The sequence below is a fragment of the Mobula birostris genome, chromosome 6, assembly GCF_030028105.1.
Source record: "Mobula birostris isolate sMobBir1 chromosome 6, sMobBir1.hap1, whole genome shotgun sequence".
Lineage (NCBI taxonomy): Eukaryota > Metazoa > Chordata > Chondrichthyes > Myliobatiformes > Myliobatidae > Mobula > Mobula birostris.
In genome coordinates, this window is record NC_092375.1 from 189,046,718 (window position 1) to 189,070,637 (window position 23,920).

Consider the following 23,920-nt stretch of genomic DNA (forward strand, 5'->3'; position numbering starts at 1 on the left):
GCATTGAGATAACCTGCTCCAGCTAATTTTGGAGCCAATCTTTCAAAGAATCTTCATCTCAGGTTCTCAATATTTATTGCTTATTTATTATTATTTTTTCTTTTTATGTTTGCACAGTCTGTTGTCTTTTGCTCTCTTCTCACTGCTGCGATCAGGGAGGTGGGTACAGGAGCCTCAGGACTCACACCACCAGGTTCAGGAGCAGTTATTACTCCTCAACCATCAGGCTCTTGAACTAAAGGGATAATTTCACTTGCCCATCATTGAACTGTTCCCAGAAACTATGGATTCACTTTCAAGAGCTCTTCATCTCATTTTCTTGATATTTATTGCTTATTTATTTATTTATTATTATTTCTTTGTTTTTGTATTTGCACAGTTTATTGTTTTTTGTGCTCTGGTCGAACACTCAAGTTGGTGCGGTCTTTCATTGATTCTGCTACGGTTATTATTCTATGGATTTATTGAGTATGCCCTCAAGAAAATGAATCTCAGAATTGTATATGGCGACATATAAGTACTTTGATAATAAATTGATAAAAGGGGATAACTACACTCACTTGGCCCATCATTGAAATGTTTCCACAACCAATGATTTCACTTTAAGGACATCTTATTTCATTGTCTCATATTCTTGTTATTTATTGCTATTTATTTATATTTGCATTTGCACAGTTTGTTGTCTTTTGCACTCTGGTTGATCTTTCATTGATCCTGTTATAGTTACTATTCTATAGATTTGCTAAGGATGCCCACAGGAAAATGAATCTCAGGGTTGTAGATGGATACATACATGTACTTTGATAATAAATTTATTTTAAACTTTGAAATAAGCTTTTATTTACATTCATCATTCCCTTGGAAAATCATGGTTGGTTTCCAAACTACGCAAACACGAGGAAATCTGCAGATGCTGGAATTTCAAGCAACACACATAAAAGTTGCTGGTGAACGCAGCAGGCCAGGCAGCATCTATTGGAAGAGGTACAGTCGACTTTTCGGGCTGAGACCCTTCGTCAGGACTAGTTGCTTTCCAAACTAAATGTTTTTCTTGTACTCATATAGCCAAACTATTTCTTTGAGATGTAAACACGAGGAATTCTGCAGATGCTGGAAATTCAAGCAACACACACTGAAATTGCTGGTGAACGCAGCAGGCCAGGCAGCATCTCTAAGAAGAGGTACAGTCGACGTTTCAGGCCGAGACCCTTCGTCAGGACTAACTGAAGAAAGAGCTAGTAAGAGATTTAAAAGTGGGAGGGGGAGGGGGAGGGGGAGATCCAAAATGATAGGAGAAGACAGGAGGGGGAGTGATGGAGCCAAGAGCTGGACAGGTGATTGGCAAAAGGGATATGAGAGGATCATGGGACAGGAGGCCTAGGGAGAAAGAAAAGGGGGAGGGGGGAAGCCCAGAGGATGGGCAAGGGGTATAGTGAGAGGGACAGATGGAGAAAAAGGAGAGAGAGAAAAAGAATGTATGTGTATATAAATAAATAACGGATTGGGTACGAGTGGGTCTTGGGGCATTAATGGAAGTTAGAGAAGTCAATGTTCATGCTATCAGGTTGGAGGCTACCCAGACGGAATATAAGGTGTTGTTCCTCCATCTCTTACTAGCTCTTCTTTCAGTTAGTCCTGACGAAGGGTCTCGGCCTGAAATGTTGACTGTACCTCTTCCTATAGATGCTGCCTGGCCTGCTGCGTTCACCAGCAACTTTGATGTGTGTTCTTTGAGATGTAATCACTTTTTGCACACGAGAAATGCAACAACAATTTGTACATACTGGGAATCCACAAGTAGGAACATGATTATGACATATTTTTGTATTTGAATTGGACAGAAGTTTAGTTGTCCTCTTCAGAAGAACATTATTGACTTGCTGCCCAAAACCACCGAATATCACATTTTTCTTTGATAGAGATGGAGTCCATTTGGCCCATCAAGTCTATGATCCCTCTCTGTCACATATACCCACTAACACCCCACTCACTCCCTTACCACCTAGATACACTCAGCCAATTTGCAGCAGTCAATTATCCTGAAATCCAGCATATCTTTTGGACATGAGAGGAAAGCAAAGTGCCCAGAGAACTCTGTGGTCACAGGGAGAACCCAGTCCCTGAAGCTGCAAGACAACTACCCTACCACTAGCAACATTGTACTGCCCCTTAATTTTGAAAAGGTGATGATTTAATAAAACACTTAATCCTGTTAACATGGGCTTTTGCAATAAAAATGCTTCCAAAACAAAACGATAAATGACTTGAGCATTTATGAATAATCTTTGCAGCGAAATTGAATTCCAAAGCTATAAAAAGTGAATAAAATAATTCAGTACCTGGACCATAAAATCAATATAGCTATCCAAACTTCTCATAAATGCTGAAATCGTACCCACGGCAGTTCATAACAGGTTCTCAGCGAAGAAGTTCCCTCTCATATTTCCCTTAAATATTTGACCTTTGACTAACACTTAACTGGAGTCCTTCACAATGGACTATCTGTTCAACAGGCAGATTCCATAGTGTAGGTCCCAGAAAGTCTGGTTTAAGGCTCTTAAACAGCCAAGAAAACTCACCAACATCTCTATTTCCACACAGGCTAAAGAAATCTGGCATGTCCCTGATGACCCTTAGTTTTTATTCATCCCATATAATGCTAAATTGTTTAGTGTGGCAACTCCTCTGCACATGACCACAAGTAACTGCAGGAAACTACAAGGAAATGTGGAGATGCAGACACAACTTGGCACATCATGGAAACCAGTCTCCTCTCCATGGATTCTGTCTATACTGCCTTAAATAAAGCAGCCAGCATAATCCAGTACCCCACCTACTCCCAGCCTTCTCGTTGAGCACTGTAGCACAGAAATAGGCTCTTCAGCATGACCAGCCTGTGCCGAACTATTAACTCGGCCTAGTCACATCGACCTACACCAGGAACAAAGCCTTCCATATCCATCCCATCCATGCACTTAATGAAACTCCTTTTAAATGTTAAGATCAAACCCGCATTCACCACTTCCATCAGCAGTTCAGTACTCATCCTCAGTGAAGAATTTTCCTCTCATGTTCCCCTTCAATATTTCACCTTTCTTCCTTGACCTATGAACTCTAGCTCTGGTCTAGGTCAACCTCAGTGGAAAAAGCCTGCCCAATCTATCGCCCCCATAATTTTGTGTACCTCTATAAAAATCCCCCCTCATTCTCATACACTCCAGGAAATTCTCTTTTCTCTCCTGTTCCATTGGGCAGAAAATACAAAAGCCTAAAAGCACATCCCCACAGCTTTGACCCCACTGTAATCGTTCATTCGCTATGTGCCCTGTTGTATGATGTAGGTGATCAAGATCTTTCCATGACCATGATTGTCCTTGGCAGATATTTCTACGGAAGTGGTTTGCCATTGCCTTCTTCTGGGCAGTTCCTTTACAATTCAGGTGACCCCCAGCCATAATCAATACTCTTCGGAGATTGTCTGCCCGGTGTCAGTGGTCCCATAACCAGGACTTGTGATATGCTCCAGCTGCTCATACGACCATCCACCACCTGCTCCTGTGGCTTCATGTGACCCTGATCGAGGGGCGAAGCAGGGGCTACACCTTGCCCAAGGGTGACTTGCAGGCTAGCAGAGGGAAGGAGCCCCTTACACCACCTTTGGTAGAGGTGTACCTTCACTCTGTCACACTAATAGGCTGTAACAAGACTATTAAAACATTGTCTAGCATGATAAAATGGACCCTTAAGCTTACGATCTACCTTGTTATGACCTTACACTATTGTTTACCTGCTCTGCATTTTCTCTGTAGCTGTTACACTTTAGTCTGCGTTGATATTGTTTTACCTTGTTCCCCCTCAATGCACTGTGTAACAACCTGATCTGTATGAACAGTAGGCAAGACAAGTGTTTCATTGCATCTTAGTACCAAAAAGACACTGTGGATTCTGGTCAATTACGACATATCGGAACAGTACATTTTGGCCCAATTAAGCGGCAGTCCTAATTGGCCAAATTTTCATGGAAATATTAAAGAGGTATAAAAGAGACAAGCTAGCATTTAACTGAGTAACAATTTATGCATTTCAATGAAATTCAGAACAAGTTAGAACACTGCCAATACTGCAGTGGTTGTCTGTCGTATCCAAAGATGACAGGAACCCTGTGCGGGAGAGCTTTTAATGTGGAAAAGCCATTGTACTGGGGCAGTTTCACTCTCTCAGCACCTTGGAAGCCCAGGTCCAGTGAGACAAGATGTCTGGGGCTTTCCTTGGTTGCAGTGGATGACCATGACATCCCCTGTGCCTTGTCAAGCCCTTCACTCTCCACGGAGGGTTGCAGTATAACCGTTCCGGCTGTTGGATTCCACTGCAGATCTCACCTGCCCAGTCCACCAGAGCTGACTCTGTATGCTAACACAGGCATGTCCCTCTCTCACTGGCTCGCCAGCTACCCTCACCTGGTCCAGCCCAACTGTTAACGTAGTGCACCGACTGCCACCACATGAAAACAGCTTCTCAAAGCCACGGCTGAGAGATGAGTGTCCAGTGGGGACCAAAGGTAATATTCAAGACAATGGTCCATACCTTCAAATTTTTCATGGTTCCCAACTTGTTGAAGTAGTGAAATCATTTCATTTTCACTCCTGGCTGTTTCTGGCATTTCTAAGCCTGAATGCCTGAAGCAGCAGTGAGCAACGTAGTTCTGGATTGTCCTACTGTTTGCTTCTTGTTAACTGTCAGTAACAAAAATCACAAACACATGCAACTAAGGCTATTTAAAAACTGTTCACTCTAAGCACGGTGTAATATCTAACGGCTCCAGTTAACAACCGTCTCCTGTCCCAGTTAAGCAGCGTAGTGTTCCAAATAAACAAAGGGAATCCTGGCTAGTTTCTCGATTAGCTTTTGCTCTTTAAGAGTTGTTCCAAATAAGCAGCAGCCCCGATTGGCCGATGGCCCAATTAACTGTATTCTAAGTGGCTGAATAAACATTTCTCATTTTGGTCTGCTGGTGGCAGCATCTACCGCCCTCCATCGGTACTGTAGTCACCATGTCAACTAGAACAACATCGTATATAATCCTGAGTAACACACCAAAATGCCGGAAGAACTCAACAAGTTTGGCAGCATCTATGGAAAGCAATAATCGTTTTTTCCAAACTAGCTAAAATGCTTTTCTCGCCAGTGAGACCATCACTTGTAACCAAACATGGCAACATTCTATGCAGCTCTGGAACTGCTTCAAGTTATTTCAAGGAATGAGGAAGAATCACTTTCCAGCCTGATGATCAAACATTTTAATTCCCATTCCTGTTCAGTTCTTGGCCTTCTCCTGTGCCAAGATGAAGCTATCACAGTATGGAGGAGCAATGCTTTATATTCTGTCTGGCTAGCCTCCAACCTGATGGCATGAACATTGATTTCTCCCATCTGGTAAAAAAAAGTTTCCACCCGCTCCTCTCTTTTTCTATTCCCCACTTTTCCCTGTTACTGCTTCTCAGCTTCCTATCCCCTCCTCCTCCCCTTTCTTCTATGGTTCACTCTCCTCTCCTATCAGATTCCTTCACCTCCAGCCCTTGACCTTTCCAACCCACCTGGCTTCACCCGTCACCTTCCAGCTATTCTCCTTTCCTTCCCTTCCCCCCACTATTTTATCCACCCTTTATTTCCAGTCCTAAAGGAGGGTCTCGGCCTGAAATGTTGACTATTTATTCATTTCCATAGATGCTGCCTGACCTGCTGAGTTCCCCCAGCATTTTGTGTGTGGAAATTTTCATCCAATTAGCCAGAGGTGGATTCAAGCCCAATCTAAAAATTCAAGGAGTTAATCATGGAATAATCAGTGGATTGACTATAATATGCAAAAGTTTACTGAAAACTGGAAATTAATCAAAAACATTAATACTGACTGTAAAATTAAATGAAAATGAGAAAATAACTACACAGGATGCAGATCCAAAGGCAGAAAATTCTAGAAATACCCAGAAGGTCAGATTACATCGGTGAGAAGAGAGATAGAGTTAGTATTTCAGGTTTACTTTCACAGAGGCATCTCTCCTCCAACCTCCCAGCAGCTGAATAACCTTTATTATCGTCTTCTAACTGGAACTTTTGACTTGTCAGGGGTTCCCAACCTGGATTCCACAGACCCCCTTGGTTAATAGTAAGGGTCCATGGCCTAAAAAAGGATGGGAACCCCTGCTCTATATCTTCTCCCAGAGATGTAGCCTAAACTGGAGGATTTTTTTCAACTTTTTCTAACTTAAAAGTTAACCATTTATTTCTAAATGACCTGTTGGGGCACTCTTTAAGAGAAGGGTGGTGCAGTCTGATGTGACCAGAATGAACATTAAATTTTCCTGAATGTTATTGGTATCGCTTTGCTTTGGAAACTGAAGTAGGAAACCTCAGTTTATTAAAGAAGAACAACACGTAGCAAAGCAAATATAGCTGCTCTTCGTTTAACGAAGGACACTTTTGATGGCATCATTTCTAGTTTATCTTCCACCCTTGTGCCTCTCGTTGTCATTCTGGAGACATGCAGCCCTTTCATCTCCCGTCTCTTCATCTCTTCTGCTGTTTACTCTTTCTCTCTGATCCTGGAGACGTGCATACCTCTCCTCCTCTGTCTCTTCTTCTCTCATCTTTTTTTTTTGTCCTGACTCTTTGATCCTGGAGTTGTGCATCCCTGGCCTCATAAGATTCTTGTTCTCTCCCTCTCCTTGCTGTTTCCCGACGATGTTTGGCGTCATCTCTTGACCATAATGTCCCCCTTCTCTTTCCATGCGGCATAATTAGACTGAGCATTTTTTTTTTTACCCTGTACTGGATAGAAGATACGAAGCAGTAACACCAAAGGATGCTGATTATTCTTGATGATGTGGTTGGCGCTCTCCTAAATGGATGTGATATAGTCACCACTGTCCTTTGATTGCAGCAAAGGGTTCTATGGGTGTCTCAAAGTACGTCATTACAATAAGATTTAATTATCTCTTATTGATGGGTGGCAGTTAGATCTGTCCCAATCCTGCACATGCTGATGGTGATGAGAAGAATGTGACCCCTCGAAATAGAGCTGCCTTGTCCTTTTGCTCCTGTAGGTGTCACTGCTGAGGCTGGCCATGCGAATGCGTTGGGCTGTCGCCTCCCGATTTTCATGATCGCCAATCGGCTCTCAGGTGAAAGCCAGCCTGTTGATTTTTGGGGAATGAGCAATTTTATATGTATATATAACCCTGAACTTTGCCTGCATTCTGTAAGTTAGCACATTTTAATTCGATTTAGCTAAGGGCCACTTGTAATGCCCCATTTGCGCTAATTGGCGGTCACAAACAGACAGACAGAGCATGAGAGTTTTAGTATTATATAGATAATTTGTTCTCAGTTCTTTGCAAAAGAGCAGCAGCAACCATTATTAAACATTTCCCCCAAAAGCAACTTTGATTGCTAACTACGTGATGATGCTTGGATGCTGTGGGTAGTTTCCATTCAGTCGTGCAAATTTGCCTATTATGAATTGTCTGAGAACCACATAACCAAAAGAACACTAAAATTCAATTTGCATGCAGTGAAACAATTTATACTTGCTATGTTGCATCAGTTGTTATCAAGCCAAAACCCAGCCCTGTTCATAAAAGCAGTCACAACCCCAGAATAAATTACTCATCCTTGGAAATTTCTGCTGACTTATACATTTGCAAGTCTTCATGATGCTCTAAAATTAAAATGTCCCCTTTTCAACACTGGTAGCCCAATAAAAGTGTTTTTAAGGATCTTGAATGCATATTTTAGATATATTTTTATTATACTGATAACTATTTAGCAAACAGTTCTATATACTTTGAAAGGGAAAATAAAACTACACCTGTGTGGATCTCTGCAGCATCTGGTGACCCTATGATCTCTGTCTTGGAGGCCAACGTAAGAACATCTTTCAAGTTGGTGAACCCTCACAAGATGTCAGGCCCTAATGGTGTACCTGGTACGGCTCTGAAAAGCTGTGCCAACCATTTGCTGGAGTGTTCAAAGACATTTTCAATCTCTCATTGCTATAGTCAGAGGTCCCCACCTGCTTCAAAAGGGCAGCAATCATGCCAGTGCCCATGAGGAGCAGGGTGAGCTGCCTCAATGACTATTGTCCAGTGGCACTCATATCCACTGTGATGAAGACCATAAGACAATGAGATATAGGAGTCAAATTAGACCATTTTGCCTATCGAGTCTGCTCCGTGATTTCATCATGGCGAGTGATCCAATTTTCCTCTCAGCCCAATCTCCTACCTTCTTCTCATATCCCTTCATGCCCTGACCAATCAAGAATCTATCAAACTTTGCCTTAAATGTACATAAAGACTTGGCCTCCACAGCTGCCTGAGGCGATGAATTCCATGGATTCATCTCCCTCTGACGAAATAAAATCCACCTCATCTCTGTTCTAAAAGGACACCCCTCTATAATGAGGCTGCATCCTTTGGTTTTAGACTCTCCCATCATGGACTATCCTATCCTCTCCACATCCACAATATCAAGGCCTTTCAGCATTTGATAGGTTTCAATAAGGTCACCCCTCATTCTTCTGAACTTTGGTGAATACAGACCTAGAACCATCAAAAGCTCTTCATACTGCAACTATACAGGGTACTGGTGAGGCCGCACCTGGAGTACTGTGTGCAGTTCTGGTCTCCATACTTGAGGAAGGATATACTGGCTTTGGAGGCAGTGCAGAGGAGGTTCACCAGGTAGATTCCAGGGATGAAGGGGTTAACCTGTGAAGAGAGATTGAGTCGCCTGGGACTATACTCTCTGGAATTCAGAAGAATGAGAGGGGATCTTATAGAAACATACAAAATTTTGAAAGGGATAGATAAGATAGAAGTAGGAAAGTTGTTTCCATTGGTATGTGGGACTAGAACTAGGGGACATTGCCTCAAGATTCACGGGAGAGGATTTAGGGCGGAGATGAGGAGAAACTGTTTTTCCCAGAGAGTGGTGAATCTGTGCCCGGGGAAGCAGATGAGGCTTCTTCACTGAATATATTTAAGATACAGTTAGATAGATTTTCACATAGTAAGGGAATTAAGGGTTATGGGGAAAAGGCGGGTAGATGGGGCTGAGTTTATGGACAGATCAGCCATGATCTCATGATCTATGGAATGGCGGGACAGGCTCGATGGGCCGGATGGCCTACTCCTGATCCTATTTCTTATGTTCTTTTATGACAAGCCATTCAATCCTGGAATCATTTTTATGAACCTCCTTTGAACCCTTTCCAGTTTCAGCAGATCCTTTCTAAGGTAAAGAGCCCAAAACTGATCACAATACTCCAAGTGTGGCCTTACCAGTATTTTATGATGTCTCAACATTACATCCTTGCTTTTATATTCTAGTCCTCTTGAAGTTAATGCTAACATTGTATTTGGTTTTGTCACCACAGAGACTCAACCTGCAAATTAACCCTTAGGGAATCTTTCACAAGGACTCCCTCGTCCCCTTGTGCCTCAGAATTTTGAATATTCTTTCCATTTAGAAAATAGTCAACTCTTTAATTTCTACCACAGTGAAGACTGACGCAAGATACTTTATTCAGTTCGTCCACCATTTCATCGTCCCCCATTACTAGCTCTCCAGCATTGTTTCCCTGTGGTCCGATATCCACTCATGAAGTGCTTTGAGATGTTGGTCAGCTCGTCTTGAGCAAGGACCTGGATCCACTCCAGTTTCCCTGTTGCATGATGGGTCTATACTCAGCCTTGGATCAACCCAGACAATCGTAATTCTTATGTCAGGCTGCTGCTTGTTGACTACAGCTCAGCATTCAACACAATCATACCGTCAGTTCTCATCAAAACGTCCACACCTCGGGCCTCTGTACCTCCCTCTGCAGCCAGACCCTTGACTTCCTCACTGGGAGAATCCCAGTCAGTGCGGGGGAAATCTCCACCACAATGCTAATCAACACTGGCACACCTCAACGATGTCTCTTCGTCTTCCTCTGGACCCATTACTGCATGGATAGGCACAGTTCAGATGGCATCTACAGGTTTGCTGATGACACACCTATTGTTGGCAGAATTTCTTTGGTGATGAGGAGATATAAAGAAGCAAGATAGATCAGCTCGTTGAGTGATGTCACAGTGACAACCGTGTACTCAACTTTATGTTCCGGGTGTCAACATCTCTGAGGATCTATCCTAGGCCCAACGATTTGATGCAATTACAATTACGACATCCAAGACTTCTTCAGAAGACAATGCCTCAAAAAGGCAGCATCCACGATTAAGGATTCCCGTCACCCAGGACATTTTCTCTTCTCATTGCTACCATCAAGGAAGTCTGAATATATTTCTTCATATCAGATTTCTTCATGGGCAATAAACTATTTAGATTAGAGAAGAGGAGGAATTTCTTTAGCCATGGAGTGGTGAATCTGTGGAATTTGTTGCCACAAGCAGCTGTGGAGGCCAAGTCATTGGGTATATTTAAGGCAGAAGTCAACAGATTCTTGATTAGTCAGGGCATGAAGGGTTACAGGGAGAAGGCAGGAGATTGGGTTGACAGGGAACTGGATCAGACCTGGCAGAGCAGAAGATGGGCCAAATGGCCTAATTCTGCTCCTGAATCCCATGGTCTTATGCCAATTATCAGCACTGTATATATCTGTGTAACAAAGTGATTTCCAGTTATTGAAATGAAGAAATTTGTGTTTGGCTTTACTTTCCCAGCATATCTTACAGCACCCGGGCCAGGACGCGCGGCGTTACATTGCTCAGGTAAGCCTTTACAGTTTTCTACAGTTATTCTTGGAGCACTGCAGATTGAAAAACTTGCAATATATCTAATTTATAAGAAAAATATTCGACCAAGGTTTAGAAACTAATGTTAAATGTCAGTGGATAAGGTGATGAGTTACTGTGTAAAACAGATTGCAGAATCAGTATGAGTCTATTTTGCACTAAATTCTCCATAAGCAGGAATTATTTCAAAAAGTGATAATATGCAATTTGGAACTTATCCGAGTCCCAAAATCTTGCATTTAAAGTGAAAAATTCCAAAAGTATCAATCAATCTAGTGTAGTCCTATAGATGACCTTCACTATGCCCTCTTTGCTTTCTACTGAGGTAGGCCAACTTCCATTTTCAAATTATTATTACTCTTATTAGGCATCCGTTAGTCTTGCAAGACCATGGATCTGCGCCTGGAAAGTCTTCACTCTCCAGGGCGCAGGCCTGGGCAAGGTTGTATGGAAGACCGACAATTGCCCATGCTTCAAGTCTCCCCTCTCCACAACCCCGATGTTGTCCAAGGGAAGGGCATTAGGACCCATACAGCTTGGCACTGGTGTGTTAAGTGCCTTGCTCAAGGACACAACACACTGCCTCGGCTGGAGCTCGAACTCACAACCTTCAGGTTGCTAGTCGAATGCCTTAACCACTTGGCCACGTGCCCACTATTTTCAAATATTGCATGAAATTTAAACAGAAAATCAGCCAGCTCAAAGAATTCAACATTGTTACTGTGGAAAATAGCAAAAAATAAGGTGTACTTGATTCAATTCAATAAGCATCAGATAATAAACAGCAAGTCCTTCTTACATAACCCAGTGTTCACTGGAACACTAACTACATGGAATATTTCCTTGCACATCATATAGCTAAGCATAAACATGTTCCTAAACTTTTAAAGAATGCAAATTGGGCACACAAATCCTGAAGTAAACAGTGCTATGTTACAAATAAGTAGCTGATTTTAATTATCATTGCAAAAATATTATCAAATGTTCCCATTATTTTCTTGTGAACCCATTGAACATTAGCATTCACCTTTGTTCTTGTTGCTCTTTTTGCACCTTGTGGCACATTGGGCGGCACTTTTCTTTGTCATTTCCTTAGTATCTGTCTATTTTTTTAACAAGACCGAGCTGCTAGCTTGATGCTTAACCCAGCATGGATGGAAAGCATGCAAGGGGCCGACTGAATTCACATTCTGGACCATTCACCTTGAAGTCCAGTGCTGATACCATTACACCAATGGCTGGTTAATATTCCATTTTGGGAAACAATAAATCTGTCAAACAGTTGAATTCTACCTTAAGCAGACTTCATGATTAAGATTAATAATATTATTTATTTTTAAATTCACTTTTATGTGGTGTGGGTGTTGCCAGCTAAGCCAGCCCATCCCTAGTTGCCCTATTGCACAACACAATTAAGAAGTAAACCACTCTTAAAAAAAGATGGAAATAAAATGACAGAAAAAGAACACACTTTGCAAAATGTGTGAGTTGTGAACATTTTTTTTTAAAAAGTTCATCAATGGAAATACAAGTGCCTGCCGTTACTTAATAGTTTTCAGAAAATACTGCATTGTTTATTTATAATAAGTAGATTTTTAAATGAGACTATTTCCATTGGCAATTTTACATGCAAGACACGAGAAAGACTTCAGAATGTAATCCTGAAATGGGTACATTTTCTCTTGTCCTTTTTACTCAAATGGAACGTATATAAACTAAACTTAAATAAAAATGAATTGATGCCAACATGCCTTTGTTGAACCATGTCAGAAAGAACAGCAATATAACCGCTCATTTGCAAAATACACAATAAGTTAAGGCAACACACACAAAAATGCTGGTGAACGCAGCAGGCCAGGCAGCATCTCTAGGAAGAGGCACTGTCAACTTTTCGGGCCAAGACCCTTCGTCAGGACTAACTGAAAGAAGAGCTAGTAAGAGATTTGAAAGTGGGAGGGGGAGGGGGAGATCTGAAATGATAGGAGAAGACAGGAGGGGGAGGGATGGAGCCAAGAGCTGGACAGTTGATTGGCAAAAGGGATATGAGACTGGAGAAGGGAGAGGATCATGGGACGGGAGGCCTAGGGAGAAAGAAAGGGGGAGGGGGGTAAAACCCAGAGGTTGGGCAAGGGGTATAGTGAGAGGGACAGAGGGAGAAAAATGAGAGAAAAAAAGGGGAAAGAAAAAAATCCTAGTAAATTTTCTCTGTACTCCAAATTAGGCCTCACCCATGTGTTACACAACTTCAACATAACATCCCATCTCCTGTACTCGATAATTTGATTTATGAAGGTCAAAAAGCCAAAAGTGTTCTTTTTCTTTATTGCTTACATTACCTGCATGTCTTTAAGAATGGCATCCTAATTCATCCTAATTTTCATAATAAGTTTCTTGATACTATAGTTCAAAGTAAATTTATTTTCGAAGTACATATTTAGTCACCATATACAAGCCTGAGATTCATTTTATTGTGAGCTTTTATGGTAACTACAAAGAAACACAACAGAATCAATGAAATACCACACCCAATAGGATGGACAAACAACCAATGTGCAAGAAAAGAAACTGAAAAAGAAAGAAATAATCCTATGAACAAATAAATAAGCAATAAATATCGAGGACATGTGATGAAGAGTCCTTGAAAGCGAGCCCATAGGTTGTGGGAACATTTCAGTGTTGGAGCAAGTGAATTTGAGTGAGGTTATTCCCTCTGGTTCAAGAGACTGATGATTGAAGGGTAATAACTGTATCTGAACCTGGTGGTGTGAGTGCTGAAGCTCCTGTACCTCCTTCCTGATGGCAGCAGTGAGAAGAGAGCATGTCCTGGGTGTTAGGAGTCCCCAAGGATGGATTCTGTTTTCCTGCAAGAGCGCTCCATGTAGATGTGCTTAATGGTGGGAATGGCTTTACCTCGATGGAATGGGCTATACCCACTAGTTTTTACAGAATTTTCTGATCAAGGGCATTGGTGGTTAAATGCTAGGCTGTGATACGACCAGTCGATATACTCTCCAACACACATCTACATAAGTTTGTCAAAGTTTTAGATATCATGCTAAATCTTTGCAAATTTCTAAAGTAGATGCACTGCTGTGCTTTCTTCAGAATTACACTTACATCCTGGACCCAGGACAGATCTCTGAAATAGTAACAACAAGGAATTTAAAGTTCCTGACCCTTTCCACCTCTGTTCCCCCAATGACGACCTGCTCATGGTCCTCCACATTCCTCCTCCTGAGGTCAATAATCAGCTCCTTGGTCTTGCTGACATTGAATAAGAGGTTTTTGTTATGTCACCACTCAACCAGGTTTTCATTCTGCCTCCTACGTGCTGAATCATCACCTTTGATTTAGCCAACGACAGTACTGTCTTTGGCAAACCACATGGCAGTGGCACTGTTCTTAGCCTCACAGTCAGAAGGAGAAAGCGAGCAGAGCGGGAGCTACTGTGGTGGAGATTGTGGAGGAGATGGTTTTGCCAATCCGAACTAACTGGTGTCTGCAAGTGAGGAAATCAAGGATCCAGTTGCACAAGGAGGTAAGGAGACTAGGACTTGAGTCTTATTAATCTTAATAAATAAATTGATTTTATCCATCCATATAGTAACACACACACACATATATATATATATATATATATATATATATATAGACACACACACACACATACACAGTATAACATTACATTACTATTTTAAAACTTCCAAAGCTTGCTACTGGCACCTTTACAGGTTAAATAATGATGCATTCGTTTGATGAGTCTCTTGAAGGACTGTTGAACTGTGGAAGCTCATCATGCAGGTTTTCAACCCTACATTTCAAAGGGACGTAAAACAGGTTTTTAAGTCTTCCGTACGCAACCTACACTGATGCCTTACACAGGTGCTCTGCTTTTGAGCAGAAGGTGCAAGTTCTACGTTACCCTTCATTCCCCTCAATAAGAATATTGCAAAAAGTTCAATTTTAATCCCACTGTAGCACATGTCAATGTACAAAATCCCTGGAAATGACATCAAACAGGGTGTTGCAACTATAAAATTATAATTTCACCTATTGCACAGAACAACAATACAGCAGACTTTTAAAACAGTGCAATTCAGTTGAAGATGCATTTGAAGTCAAAATTTTCACCCAAATTCTATCAGGAAAATTAAAAGATCACATTCTTAAGATAATATTAAAACAACTGAATATGGCTGCTGAAACCACAGTCATTGTTTGAGGTTCAGCTTAAGAGTTGAACAAGTTCAAATCCAAGAGATGTTCCTACATCTTATACAAATAAAAAAAATTCATTAAGTTCACCATATTATAATTGCCTGGGCCCCACAGTTGGCATGGATTCATTGGGCCAAAGAGTCTGTCTCTGCCCTGCTATATGACAGTACAGAGATTCAAGGAGGATAGAGGGTAGAGGTATATCGGGGCAGTTTCTGACTGGAAGACTGACAATCAGAGTGGGATGTCTGTCGTTTGCGGTAGGTAGCCTGGTTATCTGGGTGGCAGGGTGGAGATATGTCTCTACCAAAGGAAGTGTAAGGCACCCCTTCCCACCACTAGCCTGCAGGTCACCCTTGGGCAAGGTATAGCCCTGGCTTAGCCCCCCAGATCAGGATCACATGGAGCCATGGATGCAGGTGGCAGATGGTTGTATGAGCAGTTGGTGCAGATCACAAGTCCTGGTGACGCGGCTATGTAGACATGGTCAGGAGGTTCAGTTGTTGTTCAGACCAAACATCAGAATGGGGAAGAAATGTGATCCAAGTGACTTTGATCATGAAATGATTGTTGATGCCAGATAAGGGCAGTCTACCTATCTCAGAAAATGCCGATCTCCTCAGACTTTCATGCAGAAATCTCTAGAGTTTACTGAGAATGGTGTGAAAAATAAAAAAAATCATTCAGTGAAGGGCGGTTCTGTGAATAAAAATGACTATGTAATGAGAGAGGTCAGAAGAGAGTGGAAAGACTGTTTCAGGCTGACAGGAAGGCAACAATAACTCAATTAACCACATGTCACAACAGCGGTGTTCAGAAGAGCATCTCTAAATGAACAACATGTCAAACCTTGAAGTGGATGGGCTACAGCAGCAGAAGACCACAAACATACATTCAGTGGCCAGCTGATTAGACACCTCTTGTATATACAGAATTATTCAATGTTATATTGTTCTTTCAGTTCACTGTAAAGCCAACATCCAAATCAGTTCTTGCTGTCTCACTAAAGTTTATATACTTATATAATATCCAAATAAAATAAACTTACTTAAGTCCAGGAATATCCAATAAATTGGTTAGTCCTGTCCAGTTGATCTCCAGCACCTGAGGTGAAACAGATCTTTGCTTCATCTAAGGATTATATTTTCACATTTTTACATTCATAATTCAGTTTGAAACCTTTTAATAACATTGGCCAAATATCAAAAATAGCTCATTTTTACCAAAAGCGTCAGTAGAAAGGTATTTTAACTGAATTAGGATATTGTCATGAGATCACACTGTCATGAGTCCTATTTGATATTAAACAGCTCCCATTTCCAGTAGGATAGTTTTTTTTTAAATTTTCTCTCTATTAATCCTGCATTCTGAAATAAAATATGGGCAGATTATAAAGAGCAAGGATAAAAATGTCGAATCATCTGTGGAACTGCAAGCCCAGAACCAGTACTTGAACGAAGCACAGGTGGTCTGCCATTAGGAAGCCATTTTGTAGAGCGCTTGCGCTGTCTGTGTTGGGCACACTGAGTTCCAATTGCATGTCATTTTGACTCTCTTTCCTAATCCCAAACTGACCTGTTGGTCTTCAGTCTTCGCCAATGCTACAGAGACCAAATACAAATTGGAAAAAACATCTCATTCTGTTTGGATTCTGTTTACAACTAGATGGTATTGACAGTGAATTTTCCTTCCACAGACCTTCCAAACACATTTACCTGTGCACCTTTCCATCCCTTCGTGCAACCTGCTTTCATCTTCCCATCATCCCTTCCCTATCCGGTTCCACCTATCACCTATTATTAGGGAACTGCCAATCAATTATGGGGAAGCTATTGACCACACTGTCAAAACCCTATTGTTTCTACACCTTCGGATAATCAGTTTTCATATCTGTTCCTTTACTTCTTGTTTACTACTAGGGGCCCATAATATACCCCATGAGCATTATGGCACCTTTCTTCTTGCGGAGTTCCACCTGGATTGTCTCTGTCAATGAGTCCTCTAGTGTGTCTTCCTGAGTTCTGCTTTGAAATTCTATCTTACCAGTAGTGAAAAACCTCAACCTATTTTACCCCCCCCCCCCACATCATGTCTAAATAACAAAAACCAGTCTTGAGCCTCACGTAGTCAGGTCTCACAGACAATTTCATTGTAATTCCATATACTGATCCGGGCTCTAAGTTAATTCCCCTTATCTTGAAATAAACACATTTCTAGCCTTGAAATAAACACATTTCAGCCCATCAGACTATCCATGTCTACTAACCTATCTCTTGTTAACCTTCTTTTCATTCCTACTTGTCAGACTATCTTTCTTGCCCTCAACCCTATCACCTATTGCCCTGTTGCTGTGGGTTCCACCCCTCCCACGGCACTCTAGTTTAAACCCTTCCAAGTAGCATGAGAAAACCTCCCAGTGCGGATGCTGATTCCCCACAAGTTCAGATGTAAACCATATAGAAAAACAGAAACACAGAAAACCTACAGCACAAAACAGGCCCTTCGGCCCACAAAGCTGTGCTGAACACATCCTTACCTTAGAATGACCTAGGCTTACCCATAGCCCTCTATTTTTCTAAGCTCCATGTATCCATCCAGGAGTCTCTTAAAAGACCCTATTGTTTCCACCTCCACCACTGCCGCTGGCAGCCCATTCCATGCACTCACTACTCTCTGCATAAAAACTTACCCCTGACATCTCCTCTATACCTACTTCCAAGCACCTTAAAACTATGCAGTCTCATGCTAGCCATTTCAGCCCTGGGAAAAAGCCTCTGACTATCTACACAATCAATGCCTCTCATCATCTTATACACCTCTATCAGGTCAGCTATCATCCTCCGTCACTCCAAGGAGAAAAGGCTGAGTTCACTCAACCTATTCTCAGAAGGCATGCTCCCCAATCCAGGCAACATCCTTGTAAATCTCCTCTGCACCCTTTCTATGGTTTCCACGTCCTTCCTGTAGTGAGGCAACCAGAATTGAGCACAGTACTCCAAGTGGGGTCTGACCAGGGTCCTATATAGCTACAACATTACCTCTCAGCTCTTAAACTCAATCCCATGATTGATGAAGGCCAATGCACCGTATGCCTTCTTAACCATAGAGTCAACCTGTGCAGCAGCTTTGAGTGTCCTATGGACACGGACCCTAAGATCCCTCTGATCCTCCACACTGCTAAGAGTCATATCATTAATACTATATTCTGCCATCATATTTGACCTACCAAAATGAACCACCTCACACTTATCTGGGTTGAACTCCATCTGCCACTTCTCAGCCCAGTTTTGCATCCTATAGATGTCCCGTTGTAATCTCTGACAGCCCTCCACACTATCCACAACACCCCCAACCTTTGTGTCATCAGTAAATTTACTAACCCATCCCCCCACTTCCTCATCCAGGTCATTTATAAAAATTACAAGGAGATGGGGTCCCAGAACAGATCCCTGAGGCACACAACTGGTCACCGGTGCGTGCTCAGATCCCACCTGTACTGCAGAAGACCCCAATGATCCATCAATTGCAAGTCCTTTCTCCTGCGTGGCTCCTTAGCTTTGTATGGAATTGCACTGTGCATCTGTTTCTCACCTCACTGGCATGTGGCATGAGTAGTAACACGGAAACTACAACCCCGAGGCCTTGATCTTTAACTTTTGATCTACCTTTTTAAAATCCCTTTGTGGGACCTCATCCCTGCTTCTGCCTATGTTTTTGGTACCCAAATGGAGCATAGGCTCTAGTTGCTCACCTGCCCTCTCAGAAAATCCTGTAGTTATTGCGGGACATCCGTGACCCTGGATATTCATGATCATCCATCATTATACACCGTGTCATATCACACGGGTGATCAAGGTCTTTCCAGGACTGTGATTTTCTTGGCAAACTTTCTATACAGGTGGTTTGCCATTGCCGAATTCGGGCAGTGTCTTTACGAGACGGGTGATCCCAGCCATTATCAGTACTCTTTAGAGATTGTCAGTCTGGTGTCAGTGATCGCATAAGCAGGACTTATGATATGCACCAGCTGCTCATACGACCATCCACCACCTGCTCCCGTGGCTTCATGTGACCCTGATCAGGGGGCTAAGCAGGTGCTACACCTTGCCCAAGGGTGACCTGCGGGCTAGCAAAGGGAAGGAGAGCCTTACACCTCCTTTGGCAGAGACAGATCTCTACCCTGCCTCCCATCCATATTAAGAAAGGCATCAATTTTAATAAAAAACATCAATTAGGTATCAAAAATGTAAACAAATAAAGCAAATAGCAAAGGCATCATACCGGTCGGCGAAGGAAGAACAAAGTAACCGCTCCAACTAGAGGCATCTGACTGGACAGAGGTTCCAGGATCACTCGGAGTGTACCATGCAGCTGTAATACAAACACGGGTATTAACAATTGCCAGCTTTAAAGAACCATTACTTTCCCATTAGCAACATCACAAAAGCATGCAAACAAGGCAAGCAAAGGCATCCAACAATTACAGTTACTCCTCTACACAGAATACATCAATACGCTACTCATTCAAATAAGACCATACGACATAGGAGCAGAATTAGGCTATTCAGCCCATTGAGTCTGCTCTGCTATTTCATCATGAATGATCCTGGATCCCACTCAACCCCGTACACCCGCCTTCTCACCATTTCCCTTGATGTCCTGAGCAATCAATTTCTGTTTTAAATATACCCTTTGACTTGGCCTCCACTGCAGTCTGACAGAGCATTCTTGCAGATTCACCACTCTTTGTCTAAACAAATTCCTCCTTACTTCAGTTCAAAGAGGTTGCCCCTCAACTTCGAGGCTGTGTCCTCTAGTTGTGGATACCCCACCAGATGAAACGTTCTCTCCACATCCACCCAATCTACTCCTTTCAACTTTTGGTGGGTTTCAATAAGATCCCCACATATTCTTCTAAATTACAGTGAGTACAGGCCCAAAGCTGCCAAACGCTCATATATGTTAACCCCTTCATTCCCATAATCATCCTCTGGACTCTCTCCAACAACAATACATTCTTTCTGAGAGAAGGGGTCCAAAACATTTGACAATACTCCAAGTGCAGCCTGACTAGTGTCTTATAAAGACTCAGCATTATCTCCTTGCTTTTATATTCTATTCACCTTGAAATAAATGCCCAACATTGCATTTGCTTTCTTTACCACAGACTCAACCTGTAAATTAACCTTCTGGGAGTCTTGCACGAGGACTCCTAAGTCTCTCTGCACCTCCAATGTTTGAAGCTTTTCCTCACTTAGATAATAATCTGCACTATTGTTCCTTTGATCAAAATGCATTATCATACATTTCCAAACACTGTGTTCCATCTGCCACTATTTTGCCTATTCTTCCAATTTGTCTGTCCCGCTGCAATCGCATTGCTTCCTCAGCACTACCTACCCCTCCACCTATCTTTGTATCATCTGCAAACTTTGTCACAAAGCCATCAATTCCACTAGATGACAAACAATGTGAAAAGTAGCAGTCCCAATACTGATTCCTGAGGAACACCACGAGTCACCGGCAACTGACCAAAAATGGGCCCCTTTATTTCCACCCACTGCCTCTTGCCTGTCAGCCATTCTTCTATCCATGCCAGTATCTTTCCTGTAACGCCATAGGATTTTATCTTGTTAAGCAGCCTCACGTGTGGCACCTTATCAAATACCTTCTGAAAATCACAGTAAATGACATCCACTGCGCCTACTTTGTCCGCCCTGCTTGTTACTTTGTCAAACAATTCCAACAGATTTGTCTGGCAAGATTTCCCTTCACAGAAACCATGCTGACTTTGACTTATTTTATCATTAGCCTATCAAATCTCTCTCATGATTCCACAGAGTAAATGATCATTAATAATTTGCTCTGGCAAGATGGTGCCAGTGACCAATGGCGACATCTCACTGACAGCTTACTAAACTATTGGATACACTTTCTTCTAGATATATTTCTTCCTCCAACTATGATCAATTGCATAATTTTCCTTTAAAGAGTGTACTTTCAGGCTGAGTGATGATCTGGTACGTCCGCAATCTCCTGGGGGATCTGGTTTGGAGTGCAGCTATGGCCGTCCCTGGGGGCGACTGCATTGATTCCTAAATGGCAGGACGTGAACTCATGGTCGGGTCCATTGCTGTGCGCTGATTGAAGTGTTGAGCAAGATTAAAATCGATGAGGACAAGAGCAGCAAATGAATGGGTGTTCAGTGCTGTCTGCTCATGTTTGACAAGTCTCCATTTCGCTGCTGCTGGTGGAAGGTGCAGAAGCCTTGGGTCCCATGTTGCAAGGTCTGATCGCCTTGGCAGCTCATGAACGTGGACCCAGTTTCAGTCTGTCAACACAACCTTGATAGTAGGGAAGGCACAAAATTGACTATACTATCTGTAGTGCTTAAGGAGAGCTAATCTATCCCCAGAATTGCTGGCCAACTTTTACTGATGTGTGATAGCGAGCACACTGACATAGGGAATGACAGTGTGGTTCTCTAGCCGCAGCAAGACAGGTCACAAAGCACTCCAATGGGTGATTAGGACAGCTAAGCACATCATTGGGACCCAACTACTGGACTTGGAGACAATCTACAGTTCTCAATGCCTATGTCGGGCTTGTAACATCATTAAAGACCCATCCCCTCCCGGGCACTGTCTGTTCAATCTCCTGCCATCTGGTAGGAGATACGGAAACATCGTAGACTGAAGAGTTGGACAGAAAAACAGCTTCTTCCCAAGGACTGTTGTGCAGCTGAATAATGCTACACCCCAGCCTGCCCTAATGGCCTTTGAGTGTTATGGACTATCAAAGTCAATCTTTGCATGTAAATACAGGATTTTTAAAAAATTAAGCCGTACCGCATGCATTGTAAATATCTGTTTTGCAGAGACTGGAGTAGCACCGCAATCTCATTGTCTTGAGGAATGGCAATAAAGTTCTTTTCTATTCTAACCTTGGACGATGAATAACCTTCACCATTCCAATATATTACTTAACAACTACTTAATAAGTTATATGTCGGAGGGGAAAAGGGTGGAGACATAGAGAAAGGAATTTAAAGGAGATTATACATAAATAAATTTTAAAGATTTACCACCTACCTGGATTCCTTTTAAACCAGCTTTACATACTTTCTTCACCTCCACATTAATTTCACAATCCCCTACGTAACTGGAACAGAAACATTAAATGAAACTCACATTTGCTAAGTCATCACCATGGAGCACACAGCTACGACACTGCACTGCAACCAGTAGTTTTTCTAATTTGCAGATGGCAACATCAAGTTTATTGTGATTCTCAAAACGGCAGTTTGCTTTTGTCACACTCCTTTGCAAAACTGCTTTAAAATGTATACATATTTCCATCAATAAAATAAGCAGTTATATAATCTTTGCCAATATTCACAGAGAAAGGGGTGACTAGGAGAGGACATGACAGGTACACGCGCCATGATTTCTACTGACAGGATATGAATTTTGTGTTCCAAAAATAAGTACTGGCTTACATTTTCTTCTGTTAAGAAAGAAAACTTGGGAATTTGTTCCTTGTGTTATTATTCATTAGTTGTTCAAAATAACTTAGGATCTGAAAATAAATTATGCAATGAAACACACCTTACTGCCTGTTTAAAAAAAGAAAATTAAATCTTAATAAATGTAATTTCTTCTTATGCAGCCTTGTGTAACTGCAGAATATCTGCACAGTGTTGTGGACACAACACAGAAACCTTCGTCCCCTCTGCTGATTTTATCTAACCTTCTGCGTGCCTCAATAAAGCAGTTACCATAATCAAAGACACCACCTATCCCACACATTCTCACTTCTCCCCCTCTCCCATCAGGCAGAAGATACAGAAGCCCAAAAATATATACCACCAGGCTCAAGGACAGCTTCTATTCTTGTGATCAACACACATCAAAGTTGCTGGTGAACGCAGCAGGCCAGGCAGCATCTCTAGGAAGAGGCACAGTCGACGTTTCAGGCCGAGACCCTTCATCAGGACTCAGCCTGAAACGTCGACTGTACCTCTTCCTAGAGATGCTGCCTGGCCTGCTGCGTTCACCAGCAACTTTGATGTGTGTTGATTGAATTTCCAGCATCTGCAGAATTCCTCGTGTTTGCGTTCTATTCTTGTGCCAAGGTTTGGACTCACGAGAGGCAGGAAACATGTTCCCGATGTTGGGGGAGTCCAGAACCAGAGGCCACAGTTTAAGAATAAGGGGTAGACCATTTAGAACGGAGTTGAGGAAAAACTTTTTCACACAGAGGGTTGTGGTTCTGTGGAATGCTCTGCCTCAGAAGGCAGTGGAGGCCAATTCTCTGGATTCTTTCAAAAAAGAGTCAGATAGATCTCTTAAAGATAGCGGAGCGAAGAGATATGGGGATAAGGCAGGAACGGGGTACTGATTGTGGATGATCAGGAATGATCACAGTGAATGGCGGTGCTGGCTCAAACGGCTGAATGGCCTAGTCCTGTACCTATTGCCTATTGTCTAAGACCAACCTGGACTCTGCTGAAGATAACATAGCAGGTGCTTGAAAAGATCAGAAACATTTGATCGACCACTTAAGCCAGACTGCTCTGTGCTCTTGCACAATAGGATCAAGGTTTCTCATGCTGCAACAAATGTCCTTCTTAACTTCCCAGCATTCATGGACCAAAGATTACTTCCACACTGTGGTGGATGTAACACTTGCTCAAGGCACCTCTGAGAACCTTTTTGCATCTTTTCCTCTGTCCATCTGGTAATCACTTCCTGTGGCAGAAGTGTCTGCTTCAGAATTATTGGGCACTGAATCCAGTGGTCAATTATTGGACTCAGCCTGAAGGAAGGAGTAAGTTGTCAGAATAAAAAGGTGGGGGAGAGGGGTAAGAGGCTAGCTGGAAGGTGATAGGTGAAGCCAGGTAGGTGGAA

At 42.3% G+C, this 23,920-nt stretch overlaps 1 protein-coding gene across 3 annotated transcripts in view; it reads right to left on the reverse strand.

Annotated features, from left to right (window-relative positions):
* The window catches only part of LOC140199660 (extended synaptotagmin-3-like), a 117,891-nt gene that overhangs the window by 45,120 nt on the left and 48,851 nt on the right, over positions 1-23,920 (reverse strand). For 2 of the 3 annotated variants that reach the window (XM_072262109.1, XM_072262111.1), the window contains exons 5-7: positions 22,103-22,172; positions 19,293-19,382; positions 16,060-16,142 (exon numbers count right to left, since the gene is read on the reverse strand). In XM_072262109.1, the coding sequence (XP_072118210.1) occupies positions 16,060-16,142; positions 19,293-19,382; positions 22,103-22,172 (243 nt within the window). The remainder of the gene's footprint in view (positions 1-16,059; positions 16,143-19,292; positions 19,383-22,102; positions 22,173-23,920) is intronic. The other variant, XM_072262110.1, reaches the window with a different exon arrangement.